Source organism: Xiphophorus hellerii, chromosome 8 (assembly GCF_003331165.1).
Source record: "Xiphophorus hellerii strain 12219 chromosome 8, Xiphophorus_hellerii-4.1, whole genome shotgun sequence".
Taxonomy (NCBI): Eukaryota; Metazoa; Chordata; class Actinopteri; order Cyprinodontiformes; family Poeciliidae; genus Xiphophorus; species Xiphophorus hellerii.
The window spans coordinates 28,380,957-28,397,811 of record NC_045679.1 but is presented as its reverse complement, the minus strand read 5'-3'; the positions used below and the strand labels follow the sequence as shown (position 1 = coordinate 28,397,811).

Sequence of the window (16,855 nt, the reverse complement as noted above, 5' to 3'; positions counted from 1 at the left end):
ATTTTGGTAATGACACCAAATATACATTGATATGAATTAATAAACCATGGAAACAGCCTTGGTAAGCAGAAGTTAATGTCCACACTCATTCAAGTGTGGCCACACAAGGCCAGTCCAGAATGGTGGTCCTGGACTGGCCTTGCGTGTCAGGCAGCATCCTGCCTGCGTTTCGGCTCCCTAAGCTTTAGAATAGTTATGTGCCTGGAAAATACATAATACTGTCCCTTTACCGAACATTTGTTGTGTACAGTAAGATGAAGTTGGTGCTCAGGCAGCTATTGGGAAAAGTATTTTGGTCCATAATGTTTTTGTGACCATATTTAAAGCATCAGGGTTTTTTTTTTCCAAAGGACACAAATGGAGAACAACATAACCACCCCAGAAAGTTGACATGGAGACCAGTGCAGGTAGGTGTCGGCCACGCTGGCCTGCATGGATGAAGGGGTGAGAAGAAGGCGGAGGAGGCCATGTTTAAAGCTCAACATGTATTGTTCGATGTGACACGCTCAATTTATCATTAGTTGTGAGGGGGGAACGGATGAGTACACTTTCAATTTAGTTCCGCTGCTTTCTCCATTCATCATGCCTCTCATCATCCATCATTTCTGCAGCTTCCCTCCACACTGAACACACTCTCATCAGTTTAATGCAATTAATCTTAATGCTGAGATAATTCCATATTAATGAAGCAGGACTTTTATTTGATTGTTGCTTTGATGAAGTCGTGTCTGCAGCAGCCGCGACAGCATGCGTGTTGCCCAGCGAGCATGAAACTGACAAGGTTTCTCTGTTTCCTCTGTGTCATTTCTCTGCTGAGGTTTATGTATATTTCCCAGAGCCAGTGACGTCGGCGCCTTCTGTCTTCATACAACGAGCCCTGAGAAATTGGAAAAGTTGCAGCAATAGATAGGAGGTGACCTGGAAACAAAAGCAATCAAGACTCCAGGAGGGACGTTAGGGGGGGTGTCCGTGGCAGCCATCAGGCTTAAATTCAGCCGTGCTGTCAATAAAAGAAGAAATAGCTTCTGAGGCACGGGGCTGAGGGCATAGAGGAGTCTGCAATTTCACACCTTCATGTACCTTGCTGGAGGACATTTTTCATGTGCGTTCACTATCTCATTCACTAAAAGCCAGCCAACAGTTTGTAGATGATTCCTGGGATAACAAACAGGAGGAGGACTGAACGTGATTGGAGGAGGAGGTCAGAGACTCACCTCTGCCATCCAATCATTGCATCAATTTTTTTTTTCAAGACAAGAAAACTGGAATTTAACCACAAATCAATCAGTATTTAACTTGAAGAACTTTCAACTCAATTGGAGCTCAATCAGAGCAAAAGAGATCAATTCTGACCAATTAAAGCCTGTTTGGTTAGAGTATGCAAAGAAATAGGGGGCAGGGCGGGGGGCACTACTGGTCTCATAAAGACTGGTGCATAGAGTGAGTTCACTTGTTATTTTCATTTTTGCACATTTTAAACCAAAAGATGTTGTGGACAAACACTTTAAAGGGGCATCGTTATGTATTTTCAAGGCACTTAATGTCATTTTACAACCCTATCAAATAACCATATTATCTTCAGTGGTAAAAATGCAGTGTACATAAAACATGACTTTGGAATCTAATGTTTTGGAATTGGGCCTCTGTCTCTTTAAGAAACTCCACTTGCAGCATGTCATCACAGTAATGCTTCTCCATGATGCCATTAACAACCGTTATTAGGAGCATTGGACTGAGAACTAGTTTGTATGATCAGATTAGCAGACATGCCGTTCCACCAGATATTTGCTAATTGCTGCTGCTAGTCTGGAGGAGCAGAGCTGGGGCGGTGTAATGGACGGGTGCTCTGTGAGGCAGACATTTGGTTTGGAGAGTCCAGCTCCAGGGAGGAGCTGGACTCTCTTTGTGGGAAGAGCAAGTGTTTATGCACCCAGAATGGTTCCCATGGAGATTAGAGGATTTCTCAAACATGCATGAAAGAATCACAGCAACACTCCAGGTTTGTTTTTGATGAGGGAATAACATTATAACCTGATGTAAAGCTAAAAAAAATGTGGATTTTACATATTACTCCCCTTTAAATGTTGAGTGAAATGATGGGATGGCATCTAGTGGCACAAACTGGAGACTGCAACCAACAGCTGCAGTTCAAAGCCAGAGTTTGTTGTCAGAGGGACGGGTATGATGGGTGTAGATGAAATGGATGAAATGCCTTAGCATGAAATTAGCATTTAATGTAGGTTTGTGTTTAACCTCAAAGTTAAACAGAAGCAGCAGCACAGTGGGCACATCCCAGGACTTGTATTGATCCCTCCCTGCAGCTGCATTGTACCTCCTCAGCATCACATACATTACCACAGCAGCACAGAATAGATGGCAGAACAATGTATTTAAAGGCATTACACTCCAGCTAATGGCAAGTCTTAGAGGGAGCCTCAGTCATTTACCCTGTGACCGCTCACTTCCCAGCACAGCACCATTTAAAATGATGTCCTCTGCAGACTACACTCACTTGGATTCAATTTGGAAATGTATTCATATTTACTTAGTGTACCTGCATTGCATTTGTATGGATCAGCTCCGGGTAAGAGTAAAATTGAACCAAATCGAATTAACATATTGGGACAGACGGGGTGGTTGCATGGAGTCCACAGTCGGGGTCACTCCAATGCCTTTTATGATGTCCCTCTGAAATCTATCTGAATCACATTAAATTGGACATAAAGATGTGCAGACACATACATCACAGTAAATGGTGTGGTGCAGCATCGCTCGCCAAGAGTCCCACCTCAACAATCGGGTTATAGAACCGGCTTTAGATCCTATTAATAATTCACAATCTTGTTAGGGGAGAACAAACATTTCTGTTCAAGCAATTTGAGTTGTGGGATTGTTATTACAGGCGGGCGGATGAAGAGGAGGAGGAGAGGCTGTGAAATGTAAGCCTGCTTGTGTGTGGAAGAATAACTCCATGCTATTTCACACTCTCTGCTTTCTTTATTAAAGCGCCGTCACAGTAAACATGTTGCCACCGGCGCTGATCTGCAGCTCTCTTCTGTCTCATCTAGCATCTCCTTCTCACAAGGACACCAACAGGTTTTAGTCCTGTTCAGGAGGACCGGCTCGGCAGACATCACACATCGCAGCTGAATCCGTCCAACGACACTTTAATGCACAAACATGGATTTTAAATGGATCAGGTTCTGTTGCCTCTTTACCTGAAAGCTCTACTGTATTCAGTTTATCATCAGATCTCATAATAATTCTTACTTATTATTTCAGTTATAATGAAGTCATGTCTTTATAAGATTCTTTGAAGCTGAACCTCAACATTTATGAACTACAACTAGGAGTATTATAGCAAACATGTGACAAAAATACTTTAAATGTCTTAAAATACTTGATGTGTATAAAATATATGTTGATTTTTTTTTTATTGTTTTTTATCACCAGAAGTAGGTTTGAAGCATTTCAAATCCAGTGCCACCTGATCTCTAGGTTTTAGTCATAGTATAAAATACATGGCAGTCTGATGCATTGTCAGATCTGCCCTCTGACCTCTTCTCTGAGTTTTTAAATAATATCCCATTCTCTGACCTGGTCCTTAGATATTAAACAATAAGAAATAAAACAGAATATAAAACACAATACCTAATGTATTATCATTGACAGCATGTTTCACAAATGATTAAATTTATGTAATTGTAACAGCTGTTCAGTCAGGTCTGCAGAAGGCAGACTGAATACTGAAACTGATGCTGTTGCTTCAGTATTTAAGGTTTCAGTTCTGTGATTTTTAAAAAAAAAAATTTTACAGTACATGTACGGTTTGATGAGTATCACTATTTATTATTGTCACCATTGTAAGTAGTTTAGAGCACTGTTACTGTTTTTTAAAAATCAGTATTTTAAATAATTTTCTCCATGCTATGTATTGTTTTATCACTACTGTGTTATATGAATTATTACAATTATTAAATATGAACTAACTGGTTGTCATAATTAAAATGAGCTTAATTTCAAGATGATTAGACGCTCATTATATTAAGTGTGATTGATATATGTTATATTCAGTCTCTGGACAATTACATTATAAAGAGCTTCATTATTAATGTAGAAAAAACATTTTATATACCAAGAATTTAATTTAATGTTCTGGGAATACACAGCAAATTGATTTTTTTATGCTGTAAAAAATGCTTAGCTGCAACACTCCTAAAAGGAAATATCTCCAGTAGAGGATCCGGTGTTGACAGCGTGAGTTTGATTCCTGTGTTTTAGACGAGCAGAACCAGTCAGAATGAACAGATCTCACAGTCCCTTCATTGTGTCCTAGATTATAAAAACTCACATTTCTCCAATCGACTGAACTCCTTCTCACACATTAAAAAAATCACTTAATGATTTAATTTTTGGTTAGAATATTATACTAAAGCTGTCCAGTCAAGTATCTGGTTTGACTAATCAGAGTCTGCCATTTTAAACTGCTGAGATTGATTTTTAATTTAGGAAATATTTCAAAATCACAGAGGCTTATATGCAATAAGTATAATTCTCATGTTAGAAGTAACTTTCTAATTGAGCTGTGTAATGTCTCTTAGGAAAAAGGTTTTGTGATGATTGTGTTCAGGTGAAAACTCTGAAATCTTGAGGAAAAACACAGAATTTCTGTTGTATTACTATTTTTAAAATCCTGCTGTTCACTTATTGAGCTACGCAAGAAGAATCTCATCAGTGTTTTTTTACATTTTACACTGTTTCATTTCTTTAAGAAACACATGAAGCCTCCTGTTTGTTTTAGGCTTTTCCTGCTGGATTTAATCTTCACGTCATTTAAATGTTCAAACTGCTACTGGTGTTGTGTTTGCATTTACTGTAAGGTACTTAGTGATTTATATCTTTGTTTTATAAATAACTTTACTTAATTATGATTATCATTAACATGGTTCTGGTAACATTCTGGTAATCAGAACATGAAAAAAGGTTCCAATGTTAAACATTCCACATATTCCAGGATTTGTGAACCAAACATGTAACTATCTGAAAAAAGAAATGTCAATAACTCATCTATTTCACCTTTTTTTTCCATTTCAATCCCCACAGTTATATCCTTCCTGCAGTGCAGGCTTAAAATTCCAAAGTATTTGCCATATTTAAAAAGTGTGAAAATCAAAACTACTCTCTTTAATTTGTACAGAAAAGCATTAAAAAGGAAAGAAGTCATTTAAAAAAATCCACAATCACATTCTTGCAGTCCTAAAGTACCGCCAAATATGTGACGATCGCATGAAAATGTAGTTTTAAAAAAAATCAACCAATGAATATAAAATCTTTCAGTGAATGATGCATCTTTAAGTTTCTTCTTGTTATAAGAAATATTTTTTTCATTTTATGTTCTATAACTACAGCTCTATAAAAATAACATCCCACATTCTCACACAGAAAGAACACCATCGCCGTGGTGACAGTGCCTGTAAGAGAAACAGGACATGTCCTCCAATCCAGGGAGGAGCAAGACAGAAAGACTGTGTTATCACACACTGCTCCCTGCTGGTGGATGGACATTATTGCACACACACACACACACACACGCAAACACCCACCCACGCACACACACACACACAAAGTACATACAAAACATTTAATGAAAACAAAAGCCTGGTGGAATATTAACACAGCCCTCCCTAATGAACAGTCAGCTTCAGCTTCTGATACTTCATCAGTTTCCAAGCTAACAGCTGATCACATCTTCTTCATTGATCCAGTTTTATTGATCCTCTGGTCTCGCTGCATGTTTTTGTGGTTCTGATGTCGTTTTGTCCCACTATGATGTTACTGTACGTCTTCTGCTGCTCCTCCTTCAAGGAATCCTTCACTTTGTATCTCTTCAGTCCTCCATCCCTACAAGAAGCACATTTACAGTCGCATGTTTAGGACCATTCAGCTTAAAATGGCTGCCACCCCATTTTTGCAGTGCACAAATACATCACAGTTACACTGAAAGAGAACTTCCCACATGTGCATCTCCATGTTAGCCTCTGTGACCTTCTGACCTTCCTGAACTCTAGCCACATACGTCTCATGAGCTGGATGATAATCGTCTGTCTTCCTTTGTGAGTCCATCTGTTCACACCAGGTTCTATAAGCTGCTTTATTTCCTGTCTGCTATTCTCTTTGCCTTTATTTCTTGTCATTCAAACCTTTGCAGAACATTTAATCACTTAAATGATTTTCACTAATGCAACTTGTAAGTTAGGAGCAATATTCAGTTGCACAGTGGGATGAGTTAAGGTCAGAGAACAAATCAGATCTAATCAGTGTGTTGAGTCCTCACCACGCCAGGTCCAGCAGTCCACCCTGATGAGCAATGACAGACTTGACTCTGTTGGCAAACTGAGCTGCATCCTCTCCATCCTGCTCATAACACACAACACAAACAGTCAGTCAGAACCAAACACAGCAGCTCAGACCTACAGTAGAAAGAACTGGGCAGGTCTCAACGGAGACTTTCAGGTTGGATGATTTTGTGCACAGGAGGTGTGGTTTACCCTTAAATCAAGTAAATTCATTTAAATCAGTAAAATTATAATTACACATAACCATATGCTTGAATTTCTTACTAAGATATTGCAAAACCTATTTTGTGGCTGATGGTGAAAAACAGTTCCGTCCAATTTTAAAACTCTTTCAAAAGTGGATCAGATAATCAGGTGAGTCGTATGAATAACAACAAAGCAATAAAATTCTTATTTGGTTTCTGCATCTCACTCTTAGAAGCAAACATGCAGAGAAATAATTGTGATTGGTTTAGAGGTCTCTGCACTGCCTGCATTTGTAATGAGTGTTGTGTGTAGTTAAAGAGACAGTATGATGTATTTTCCAGGCCATTTTATAGCACCATCAAATGTGTGGAGGTGATTTGACGGTTAACTTCAATTGTTATAAAAATGTTATATATATCAAATATGACTTAAAAGAAATGTGACTTTGTAAATTAACACCTTGAAATTGGGCCTTTGTCTCTTTAAAAACTCCTGCTCTGCTCCTTTATTAACCCTTTAATAATGTTTCTACCAGCATTGCTCTGAGAAGTACAATCCTGTACTTCTCAGTAGCTGCTATAATGAGCTCAGCAGGTGCTCAGTTCCAGCAGGTGTTTACTAATTGCTGCTGGCTAGTTTGAAGGAGTCCACTAGCCCACTTGACTAGCTCACAAAACTTGGTTGTTTTGTGAGGTGGAAGCATGGAGGCTTTTAAACTACTTGCCATGGGAGATTAAATGATTTCTCAAACATGCATGAAAGGATCAAGACAACACTCCTGATGAGATAATAACATTGTAACAAAAAAGTACATTTTACACGATACTGCTCCTTTAAGGCTAGGTGAATAATTTGGCCTGCATTTAAATAGAAATCTGGTTCTTCATAAACTTTACTGCTTCAGTTTTTTAATAGACTCTACGTTACAATGTAGGTAATCATCTGAAATTCACCTCATTCTAAGGTCTATAAATGTTTCTGAAAATTAACATTATTGCAAAAATCTACTTTGCACTGCGCTTCAGACTGCTAGCATCAAGTGCAATGCTATTATTTCGAGGCAATATGAACAGAATATACATGGTTTTAATAAAATTGTGACAATAAATTCTCTAACATTCTGAAATGTTTAGAAATTATCTTCATCGCAAACCCATGAGAACAGGTCTAACAGTGAAGCAGTGAAGTTTGTAAGAAATATCTGTGGCTGTGAATCTTCACAGAAGGACAAGACTGCCACCTACAGGTCAAAATGAAACGTACACCAACATGTCGGGGAAAGAATTAGAAGTGTTTGTTACCAGCCCTGACATTACATTCATCTTCAACCTTCTCATTCATTATGTCTTTCATTTAAAAAACACACTAGTAGATGAATCATTTTTAATGTCTGCAATGATTTTAAAAAGTGAACAAAGGTGTCAGTTAGCATACATGTTCCATCTTAAAAGGAAAACCCAATATTCATATTACTAAGGACTGTTTAGAGAGCGACAATTGCTGGCTAATATATTCCTGTGTTATAGACTTGCATTTTTCATATTTACCCAGCTGGACAGTCTCACAGCAGGAGATATTCACACTAGACAGGATGCTGTCCAAAATGCTAAAGGTCACAGAATGATGGAAGCATAGATTAAGAGAGGAAAGAACAAACCAGACATATACCTGATATCACCATCGCAAGTTTTTTTTTTTTTTTATCTTGTTCTGTTCTTTTTGTTTCTTCAAAAACATAAAAACTATCAGCAGTAAAATGGCTGGGGCCTTGGTTACAGTTTGTGATTGTGCTCACAGCCAGTCTGATGTATTGGAAGGAGCAGTGAGTACCTGTATGGTCATGGGAGGGAGGTACCACACATTGACCACTATGGCCCAGCTGGTCATCGTGCGCAGCAGGTAGCTAACAATGTTGTATTTGCTGCTGTTCCAGAAAGCATCCCCGAAGCGACGGTCGTACTGGAACAGACACAAAGCAAACCGTTTCACTTCAACCTGAACCGGAGAACCAGGAGAGTCCAACTGCTTGTTTCTACCTTAATAGTTACTGGATAAATGGTTCCTCCGATTTCAAAGCTTCCCTTTTTGAACATCATGACTGAGGTGTTGTTGACACATGTTCCTGTTGGAAACAAATAGACAAACGTCACCAAACCATGAAAATGATCATGATCATCTTTATGTACAACGTGACAGAAGACTCAAACCTTCAGGAAATATGAGGATGGGAAGTTTGGTCTTTGCAGCGACGTGATGTCTCAGTCTGCAGAGAGAGGGACGTAAAGCCCCGAGTCATCCTCACAACAATCAAACAATCTTAACTTGATTTCAGTTTATTTAAAACAAAGCAGATCTCCTCATTGTGAGTTCGCACAGAGCTCCTCAATCTCTGGTTCTTTAGTGGGTTAAATAAATTCTGAATAATCTTTAACAGTGACCACATAGTGTATTTTTCCTGTAGTGTGGTCACAAAGCATGAGAGTGACCAATCATGTGTGAGGTGAACCCTTTTGCTGAAGGCATGACTCAGAATGAGTCATCCAGTGTGATAGTCTGAGCTGAACTGGGAGTCTGGGCTGATCGCTGGATGGCATGCAGCTCCTGCAGTCTGTGTTGTCTTCAGTGTGACTTTGAGGTTTTAGTTTTGTATTGCTTGGCTTTCTTTATCATTTTTCTAGCTTTGTTTCATGGTCTTGCAAGTTCTTATTTTGCCTTCCTTCAATTTCATGTTTTTTTGTTTAGCACTTTGTTCATCAGTTCATTTCAATTCAGTTTGTTTATAGGGCCAATTCACAACAAGTGTCATCTCAAAAAAGTGATTTCAATCCAGTCACATATGCATTCCAGTTGATCCTAGTAATCAAACAGTACAGTAAGCTCAATTAATTATTCAAAGTGGATTCAAACGGTTCTAAGGAAACCCAGCAGATTGAATTGCAGAATTCATTCCTCCTGGACCAGCAGGGGGCGCCTGAATTGTGTCGTTGACTTTACAGCATTCCCTCATACTGAGCATGCAGGAGCAACAGTGGAGAGGAAAAATGGCAAATGGCCTGTACGTGTATAGCACTTTGTCAAGTGTGTCCCTTGACAGAAAACACTTTACATTACATTCAGTCATTCACATGCTGATGGTGGTGAGCTGCTGCATGTGGCCACCGCTGCCCTGCAGCAGTCTGACAGAGGCAGCACCGGACCCTCTGACCAACACCAGCAGGCAAGGTGGCTCAAGTGTTTTGCTCAAGAGAGATTAAAGGATTTCTCAAATGTGTCTGAAAGAATCAAGGCAACACTCCTGATAATACTGAATGTTTAACACAATCTCATCTGACAGAGGGAGTGGGAGGGGCTCATGCTAATGCTACAGCTGGACTCAGATTGAGACATCGATTGTCTGCCTTAGTTTTTATGTCACATCAGTCCATAGGAAATAAAGTCCATCAGTAGGAGTTTTTTCTAACTAGTTGTCATAAAGCTTCTTGTTGTCATGTGAACCTTGTCGTCACCTGCTGGTCACTGCATTTCGGTCTTTCATCTCCGACCTCTCGAACCAGACATGGGGGCAGGACCTGACCATGGACTTCTGAAGGATCCCCAGCAGACCTCCATGAGTCTGTCCGACCTGTGGACAAGGTGGGATTACAGAAGGAGTCACAGACTCACTGATATTCCCAAGAAGCAAAACTCACCATGGCGTAGCAACCATCATTGGCCAGAATCACCACATCGATGGGGGTAGTGTGGTTCGCAACACATATTCCTCCCTTCTGAGGCCTGTTCTCTCTGCAGAAACACCAGCACACAGGCCAATGTGGATCTCACAACACTGACTAAAGTTAGGAAACTGAACAGCAATTCCTAACTTTGAAATTTCCACATTCAAACTGTGCACAGTTCGTGCAAATTCTTCTAAAGAGCCAGCTTACTTTAGTTCCTGGTCTGAAAAAAACATTTCCATCAGATCAACAATAAGGCATGGGAAAAGAATACGAGTCTATATGCCTGAATACTATTATCTAGCATCTGGTTTCATTTAATTTTAATGAGAGAATAATATTTTTTTATTATTAGGCTGTTTTTTTACCAATCATTTCATTTCACAAAATAAGAGAAGAAACTACACGGTTTGAAAATCATTTATTTAATGTCTAAGGTTAAACTTTGTTCTTTAAACTCTACATTTAGCAAAATAATAACTTTAAATGAAAAGTACAGTAAAGTGTTGGAAGTTGGAGTGTGACTGACTTGTTGTGGTAGTGGATGGTAGCGGACAGTCCTCTGGCACAGATCCTGTAGCAGGTCAGGTGGACCAGCTCACTCAGCCAGTTCTTTGCACTGATATATAGAAAAACACAGGAGAATTGGGACGGCTTCAAAATACGCTTTAAAAATAGAGCAATGCTATTTAAAGCACTTTGCCAAAATACTCATCACACTTCTGATTTATTGTACATTTTACAGCCCTAAACCTCATTGTATTTTACATGAGAGACCAACACAAAGCAGATATTTTTACAAATATAAATCTTAGATGAATTGCCAGCCGTCATTTTCAGCACACATTCCTCTGATGCTAGTAAATAAAATGTGAAACCAAATGTGAGTTATGTAGTAAGTAAAAAGAGTGTATATGTTTGTGTGTGGGTGTGTACCAGGTGTTTATATCCTTGTGGGGACCTATTTCTGTCTACAATGTGGGGACTATTGCTCCTTGTGGGGACATTTTCTTGGTCCCCATGAGGGAAATGTTGTTTTTGGGTTAGGGTTTAGGTTTAGGCTGTAGAAAATAAATCCTTAGATGCACCAACCTGATAGAGATTTGCCCCTATTTGACCTGCAGCTCTATGACAGCAAAAGGTGTTTCTACAAAGTATTGAGTCAGTGGGACTAAATTCAAAGGGACACCACATTTTTCAAGAATTTATCTGAAAAGAATTTGCTCTTTAGAAATTTGTTTTTAATCACACTTCTATGGTACTTTGTGTTGGTCAATTGCATAAAATCCAAATAAAATACATTAAAAGTATTTTATCATTTTACAAGACACTGAACTGATGTATTTATTTCTTGTATCTTACCTGCTCTCAGGCAGAAATCCAACCACAGATGTTCCAATCACCAGCCAGGAGAGACCGGTAGAGGCCAGAGCAATCCTGCAGAAAGTCACATAGTCTTCTAAAAGATTCATGTTAAACTCCTCACAGAATGAAATTTGTGTTGAAATACTTCTTCTTTCTGATTTATAACAGAGAAACCCCTGTGAGAGGAGCTCCAGCACTACTCTGTGTTTCAGATCATTTGATCTGACATTAAGCTCCATACCAAATAATAAAACAGAATATATTCCTGTCATGACTCAGTCTTTGTGTTTGGTCACTGTCAGCCAGAGGAAGATGATCTTAGCAGCTTCTAGTCTCATGTCTGTCCCAGCCTCCGGGAGGCTGATCTGTGTCACACTGACTGACCTGAAGGGTAAGAGGATGCAGTATCGCACAAAGACTCCGAGGCCCCAGATGATGGTGAGGCGGAGGCTGATGTAGTAGAAGTTTTGGTTGGTGCGGGTCAGAAGGTTCCAGGAAGCCAACTCCTCTGAGGAAAATCTCTGCGTCACCTGGTCCTCCACAATGCTCTCCAGACCCTTCTTACAGAAATACACACCATCGCTCAAACAGAAGGCCCCCGCCGCCTCGGGCCGAGAGCACCGGAGCTGCCACATCTCCTCCTCCATGGACCCCCCCGCTCGCTCTATGATCCCTGCAAGACAACCAGCAGAACCAGAGGTAGTTCTACCTTCATGACAGAGCAGGAAAAAGGCCATGGGCTAGAGTTTCGACTTTAAGTTATTAGATTTTTATGGGAAAGCATACTGTTGGACATATTTGTTTTAATGATTAAAATTATTAAAACAGATTTTCATTTCAAAAACTGTTTAAAGCCCAGAGGTGGACAAAAACCTCCACTGAGGTTCAGCAAGACACAAAGTTAAAAAATAGAAAAATCCAGTAAAGATCCAGTGACGCTTATTTAAGATGTAAAGTTCTTTAAAACATGAAATCTTTAGACAATTTTTTTTTAAAAAGAAAAAAAAATGCAATAGCTTTTTCTGAAGTTACAGTGGCAGATATGAACAGATTGATAGTGGTTGATTCACCCTGTTAAGAACATCTCATACCAGCTACCAACAAGACTTTAAACTGACAATGCATCAGATTAGACCCACAATGGGGGGTTTTGCACCTGATATGGCATCCAGTCATTTACATTAATGCAGAATCTCAACAGCACTTCAAGAGTCAACAGACCGCACGGTCCAGTTACCTTCCAGTTCATGCATGGCGACGCTTGTGGTCAGTTTGTGAAGATAAGGTAGTACTTAGCATACAGTTGTAAATAACTTAAAGGGTTGGCTTAGTGACTTTATTTCCTATCACTTACTTTCCATAGTCTACCCACAGTCTATTGTAAGGAATTGTATTTATGGGAAACCAACTAATAATACTGGCATGCAGACTGCCTTGTAGTTTACTCAGTAACTGCAAGCTGCCCAGGTTCTGTGCCTGCAAACCAAACCCAGATCATTACAGTTTGAACTGATGATGCATATCAGTCCAAACTCTGACACCAACTGGCAGCTGTTGTGATGTGAGCTTATTTTGCAAAGACAGGACCTGCTGTCATGTTGACCAGAAGTCCCATTGTCGGTGTTTCCTGGTTAGATAAAGTTTAAATAACACTAAAAATAGTCATTTTATAAATTTCTTAGGCTTATTTGTTGTTTTTATGTTGACTTTTGATCACAGAGTAAACCACCAAATACAACAATCTTCACAGCATAGATGTCTGCAGCTTCAGCTCCCTGAATAGTTAAACTCAGAAAGCTCAATATGAAAACAATAGTTGGTAATTCCTCACACAGTAGTTTGTGTCCTGGGAAAATGAAGATGAAATGAGATTCAGGCAAGAGCTGAACAATGTGTGTAATGTTGACAGCATGTGGAGGATCACGAGGCTGCTGACCTCATGTTTAACCCCACAGGCACAGCCGAGTCTCCCTCAGCTTCCTGTTTTCTTTTTCATACCAGTTTTGCTGAGAACTAATTAAATGAATGGGATGGACGGACCTGAAGTTTGCAACTTGAACTGAACAGCTCCAGTCTGGGCATTACGGTGACTTCTCCACACTTACACACCATGTCCAGCAAAGGATTGGCTATCACAATAAGCTCTGTGTACTAATAATGTGGTTTTATTCCAGAAGCCAGAAGAGTAAATACTTTTCTGTTGTGTAAGTGCAGCAATGTCGTACAGTGGATATTCTCACAAACAGATGAGTGTCCAAAGCTGCAGGTAAGATACTACCTACTCCTGATTCCTATCATTATCATCTCTCTGTTTGTTTGTTTTCTCAAACTTATTTCCAAAAATAAATGATCACCTCTGGCCAGGAGGCAAATGTGAAAATTTTTCACATTTTCTTACTCAGAAGGAGTGCTTCACTGTGTTTCTATGTTTCTTGGCGTGTGCGGGTGTGCATGTGTGCGCACACACACAAACACACACACACAAATTCAACTTAAACAAACACATGTGTGTTTAAACTGAATTTGATCCCAGTCTGCTCTTTGGCTACCATTACACAACCTGCTGTTGCATCATCAACATGAGACAAGCCAGGAGTTTTCCCACACAGAGCGACAACCCCAACATCAGATGGTTCAGCCGACCAATGGACAGTCCCGATTCTCTCTCACAGTGTCACATGATCGCCATGTGTTAGAAAAACAAATCCTTCCTGCAGCAGAACATCGTGTACTAAAGCCCAAATAAGAATCTGCCAAAGACCGCCTCATGTAAGATCAGCAGCAGCGTGGCAGAACTTCTCCACATGTTGCAACCAGAGTTTAAGAGTCCCACTACAAGGGGAACTTTTTAACCCAGAGCTGAGCTCCTCCTCTAGCTGAGTGATGTTAGAACACAGTGAAGAACGTAACTGAGGACCTCAAACATTCTGTTTTAATAAAGTTCAATCTTATGTTATTCATTTGTGATATTCATGTAGTGTTATTGTTATTTTAGAACTTTTTATTTGCTCCCTGTATGTTTAGTTACTTTGTTTCATTTTCAATGTCATTTATTTCATCAACAGAAATTATAGGTTATTCCTACTGGTTAGAATTTATGAAATGATTAAGTTTTAATTGTATGACCTATAATATGTAATAAACTGCTTTTTTTTATCTGTTATCATTTTTATTGTATTATTGTTATTTGTGCATTTTTCCAATTATCTTCATGTGTTTGGTTATTTTTTAGTGTTTTATTGATATTAATTCTTCACTGGTTCTGTCCTCTTCCCAAAATTATTTTTCTGTTGTTTTTTGTCACTAAAGTGAGGTAACTCCTGATTTCTGCACTAGTTATTTGGTTATTTCATCAAAGTCCATTATTATGTGTCACAGTCGGCAGGTGACAATATATCGGTCACCTGCCGACTGTGACAGATATATTGTCAACCATACAGAGGAGAAAATAAAGGCTAACCTGAGGGAAAAGCTTTTGGAGTTTAGCTCCAGCTCCACCATCAAGACATCAGTAAACTCCCTGGACTCTGAGCTAATTTAATAGATCTGTAGAAACTCTGACATCCCCCATGGATCGTTGACCTTCATTTCAGTTTTACTTAAATTAAAGTCCAACTTTCATTTAAGTGGACTGGGATGGACTGGCCTGTCCCCAGTCCATCCCAGCAGGAACATCAGAACCGGACAAGCAGATGTAGAATCACAAATCAGTCTAACATGGATTTTTTATGACTGAGGTAGAGAATCTGAATATCTCCATGAAAACCTGGAATGCTTCTATGGGCGTACAGGACTGACCTGTATGCAGAGGGACTGAGGCGCTGGGCTGTTCCTGTCGGCCCCTCTGGATGCGTAATGTGGCCCACTGCAACACATTAAGGTTGTTTCAGATTATTTTGAACAACACACTACTGCATGCTTAAACAAACACACACAACTTTCTAGTGAGGACTCAAACAGAACTGAGAATAAGAATATTACCTCGAGTATTTTGACCAGAACCTGGATGTAGACTTCAGTGACCCCCAGAGAAAGGCCGAACATGGCGGGAAGCATGATGAAGAACACCACCACGAACATCCACAGCTGGAAAATGGTCCCAGCCACACACCAAAGGTTCTCCATCACCGCGGCTCTCAGGTCACCTCATCATCTGCAAACCAGTAACCATCCTTCTCAGTCAAACAAGCTAACTGCTCTGACTCACTAATAATCTTTTCTCTCCTCCAGGAGTAATTGGTGCAAACTAGAAATGGTTCTATTTGAAAAGAGCTGGCACATCTTAAATGGGAACCATAAGGGGGAATTACATAAGTGGGGGAATTACAAGAGGAGTGTTTTCACAATCAGGTGCTTTATAATATTAATCATGATCCAGTCCATAGCTAACAATGCTGCAGAATGCAACTAGTGAGGTTAGAGGTTAGAGTGTCTGCTGACCTGAAGCAGCTGTCCAACGCTGAGGTTACTGCCTGCCTGATAACACATGAGGACCTGAGGACTCTAACTGGTCCATTGCTTCTTAAAACTTAACTTGATGAGCAACTGTTCCTGTAAGTGAGTGTGAAAATATCTAAACATACATACGCGCAGGCATACGCATAACACACACAGAACCGCTGATGTTATTCCTGGTTACTGAGACAGAATTCTGTATTACACCCCATTTGACTTTAAACTATTAAGCGTCATTTTACTAATAATTTAATAAACACGACCAAAGGACGGTACGATACAGCTCAAGTATGAACTATTATTATTTCTTGGAATTCAGAAACTTTTGAGGTCTTGACTTTTGCGTCAACTGTGCACGTGCATTTACTGCACATTAGTCAATAAACCACAAGAAATAATAAGTTATATATAGTTAGGTAAATGAAAACCTGACAGCGCAAAAAGTTTAATAAATGACCTGCAGTGACCGTCCTGTTGAAGGGAGAGGACTTCCTGTGGAAACGTTACCAGGAGTGACCGCTCTGTTTAAAACATCCGAACTAACACTGACAGAAATGTCATGGGTGGATGTAGCAGAACAGACCTGACAGTGGAGGGTCCCTCAGCGTCCAGCTGATCTCAGCAGAACCTCTGGATGTGTTTGGTCCACGGAGAGAAGAACGAGGACACGCTCCCTGTGGGCGTTATGAAATCTGCAGCACGTCAAGATCATCAAGAAACCCGGAGTGAGACAAATCCTTGTCTTACATACTCCGGTACGGTAGGTGGCGGCAAGTA

General features: G+C 39.8%; 1 protein-coding gene across 2 annotated transcripts; it reads right to left on the bottom strand.

The window, feature by feature from the left end:
* Positions 1-4,652: 4,652 nt before the first annotated feature.
* On the bottom strand, positions 4,653-16,793 carry gpat3 (glycerol-3-phosphate acyltransferase 3). 2 transcript variants are annotated; one of them, XM_032570976.1, is made up of 13 exons: positions 16,662-16,793; positions 15,605-15,776; positions 15,422-15,488; positions 12,008-12,296; positions 11,621-11,695; positions 10,788-10,877; positions 10,232-10,325; positions 10,049-10,164; positions 8,750-8,805; positions 8,579-8,664; positions 8,373-8,501; positions 6,335-6,414; positions 4,653-5,901 (listed from the first exon to the last, which is right to left on the bottom strand). In XM_032570976.1, exons 2-13 carry the CDS (start codon positions 15,746-15,748, stop codon positions 5,754-5,756), a joined length of 1,374 nt encoding a protein of 457 aa, XP_032426867.1. In that variant the 5' UTR covers positions 15,749-15,776; positions 16,662-16,793; the 3' UTR covers positions 4,653-5,753. The 2 variants fall into 2 exon arrangements, with proteins under 2 accessions (XP_032426867.1, XP_032426868.1); XM_032570977.1 differs by lacking the exon at positions 16,662-16,793 and adding an exon at positions 16,064-16,161.
* Positions 16,794-16,855: the final 62 nt, after the last annotated feature.

What these genes read in the sequence shown, in the direction of transcription:
- gpat3 (XM_032570976.1), bottom strand. Translation starts at nt 15,748, where the DNA reads ATGGAGAACCTTTGGTGTGTGGCTGGGACCATTTTCCAGCTGTGGATG. An exon ending in CTCAGTCCCTCTGCATACAG is followed by an intron (nt 12,297 to 15,421) that starts GTCAGTCCTGTA and finishes GTTGTCTTGCAG; the next exon opens with GGATCATAGAGCGAGCGGGG. An exon ending in TTTATCCAGTAACTATTAAG is followed by an intron (nt 8,502 to 8,578) that starts GTAGAAACAAGC and finishes TGTCTGTTCCAG; the next exon opens with TACGACCGTCGCTTCGGGGA.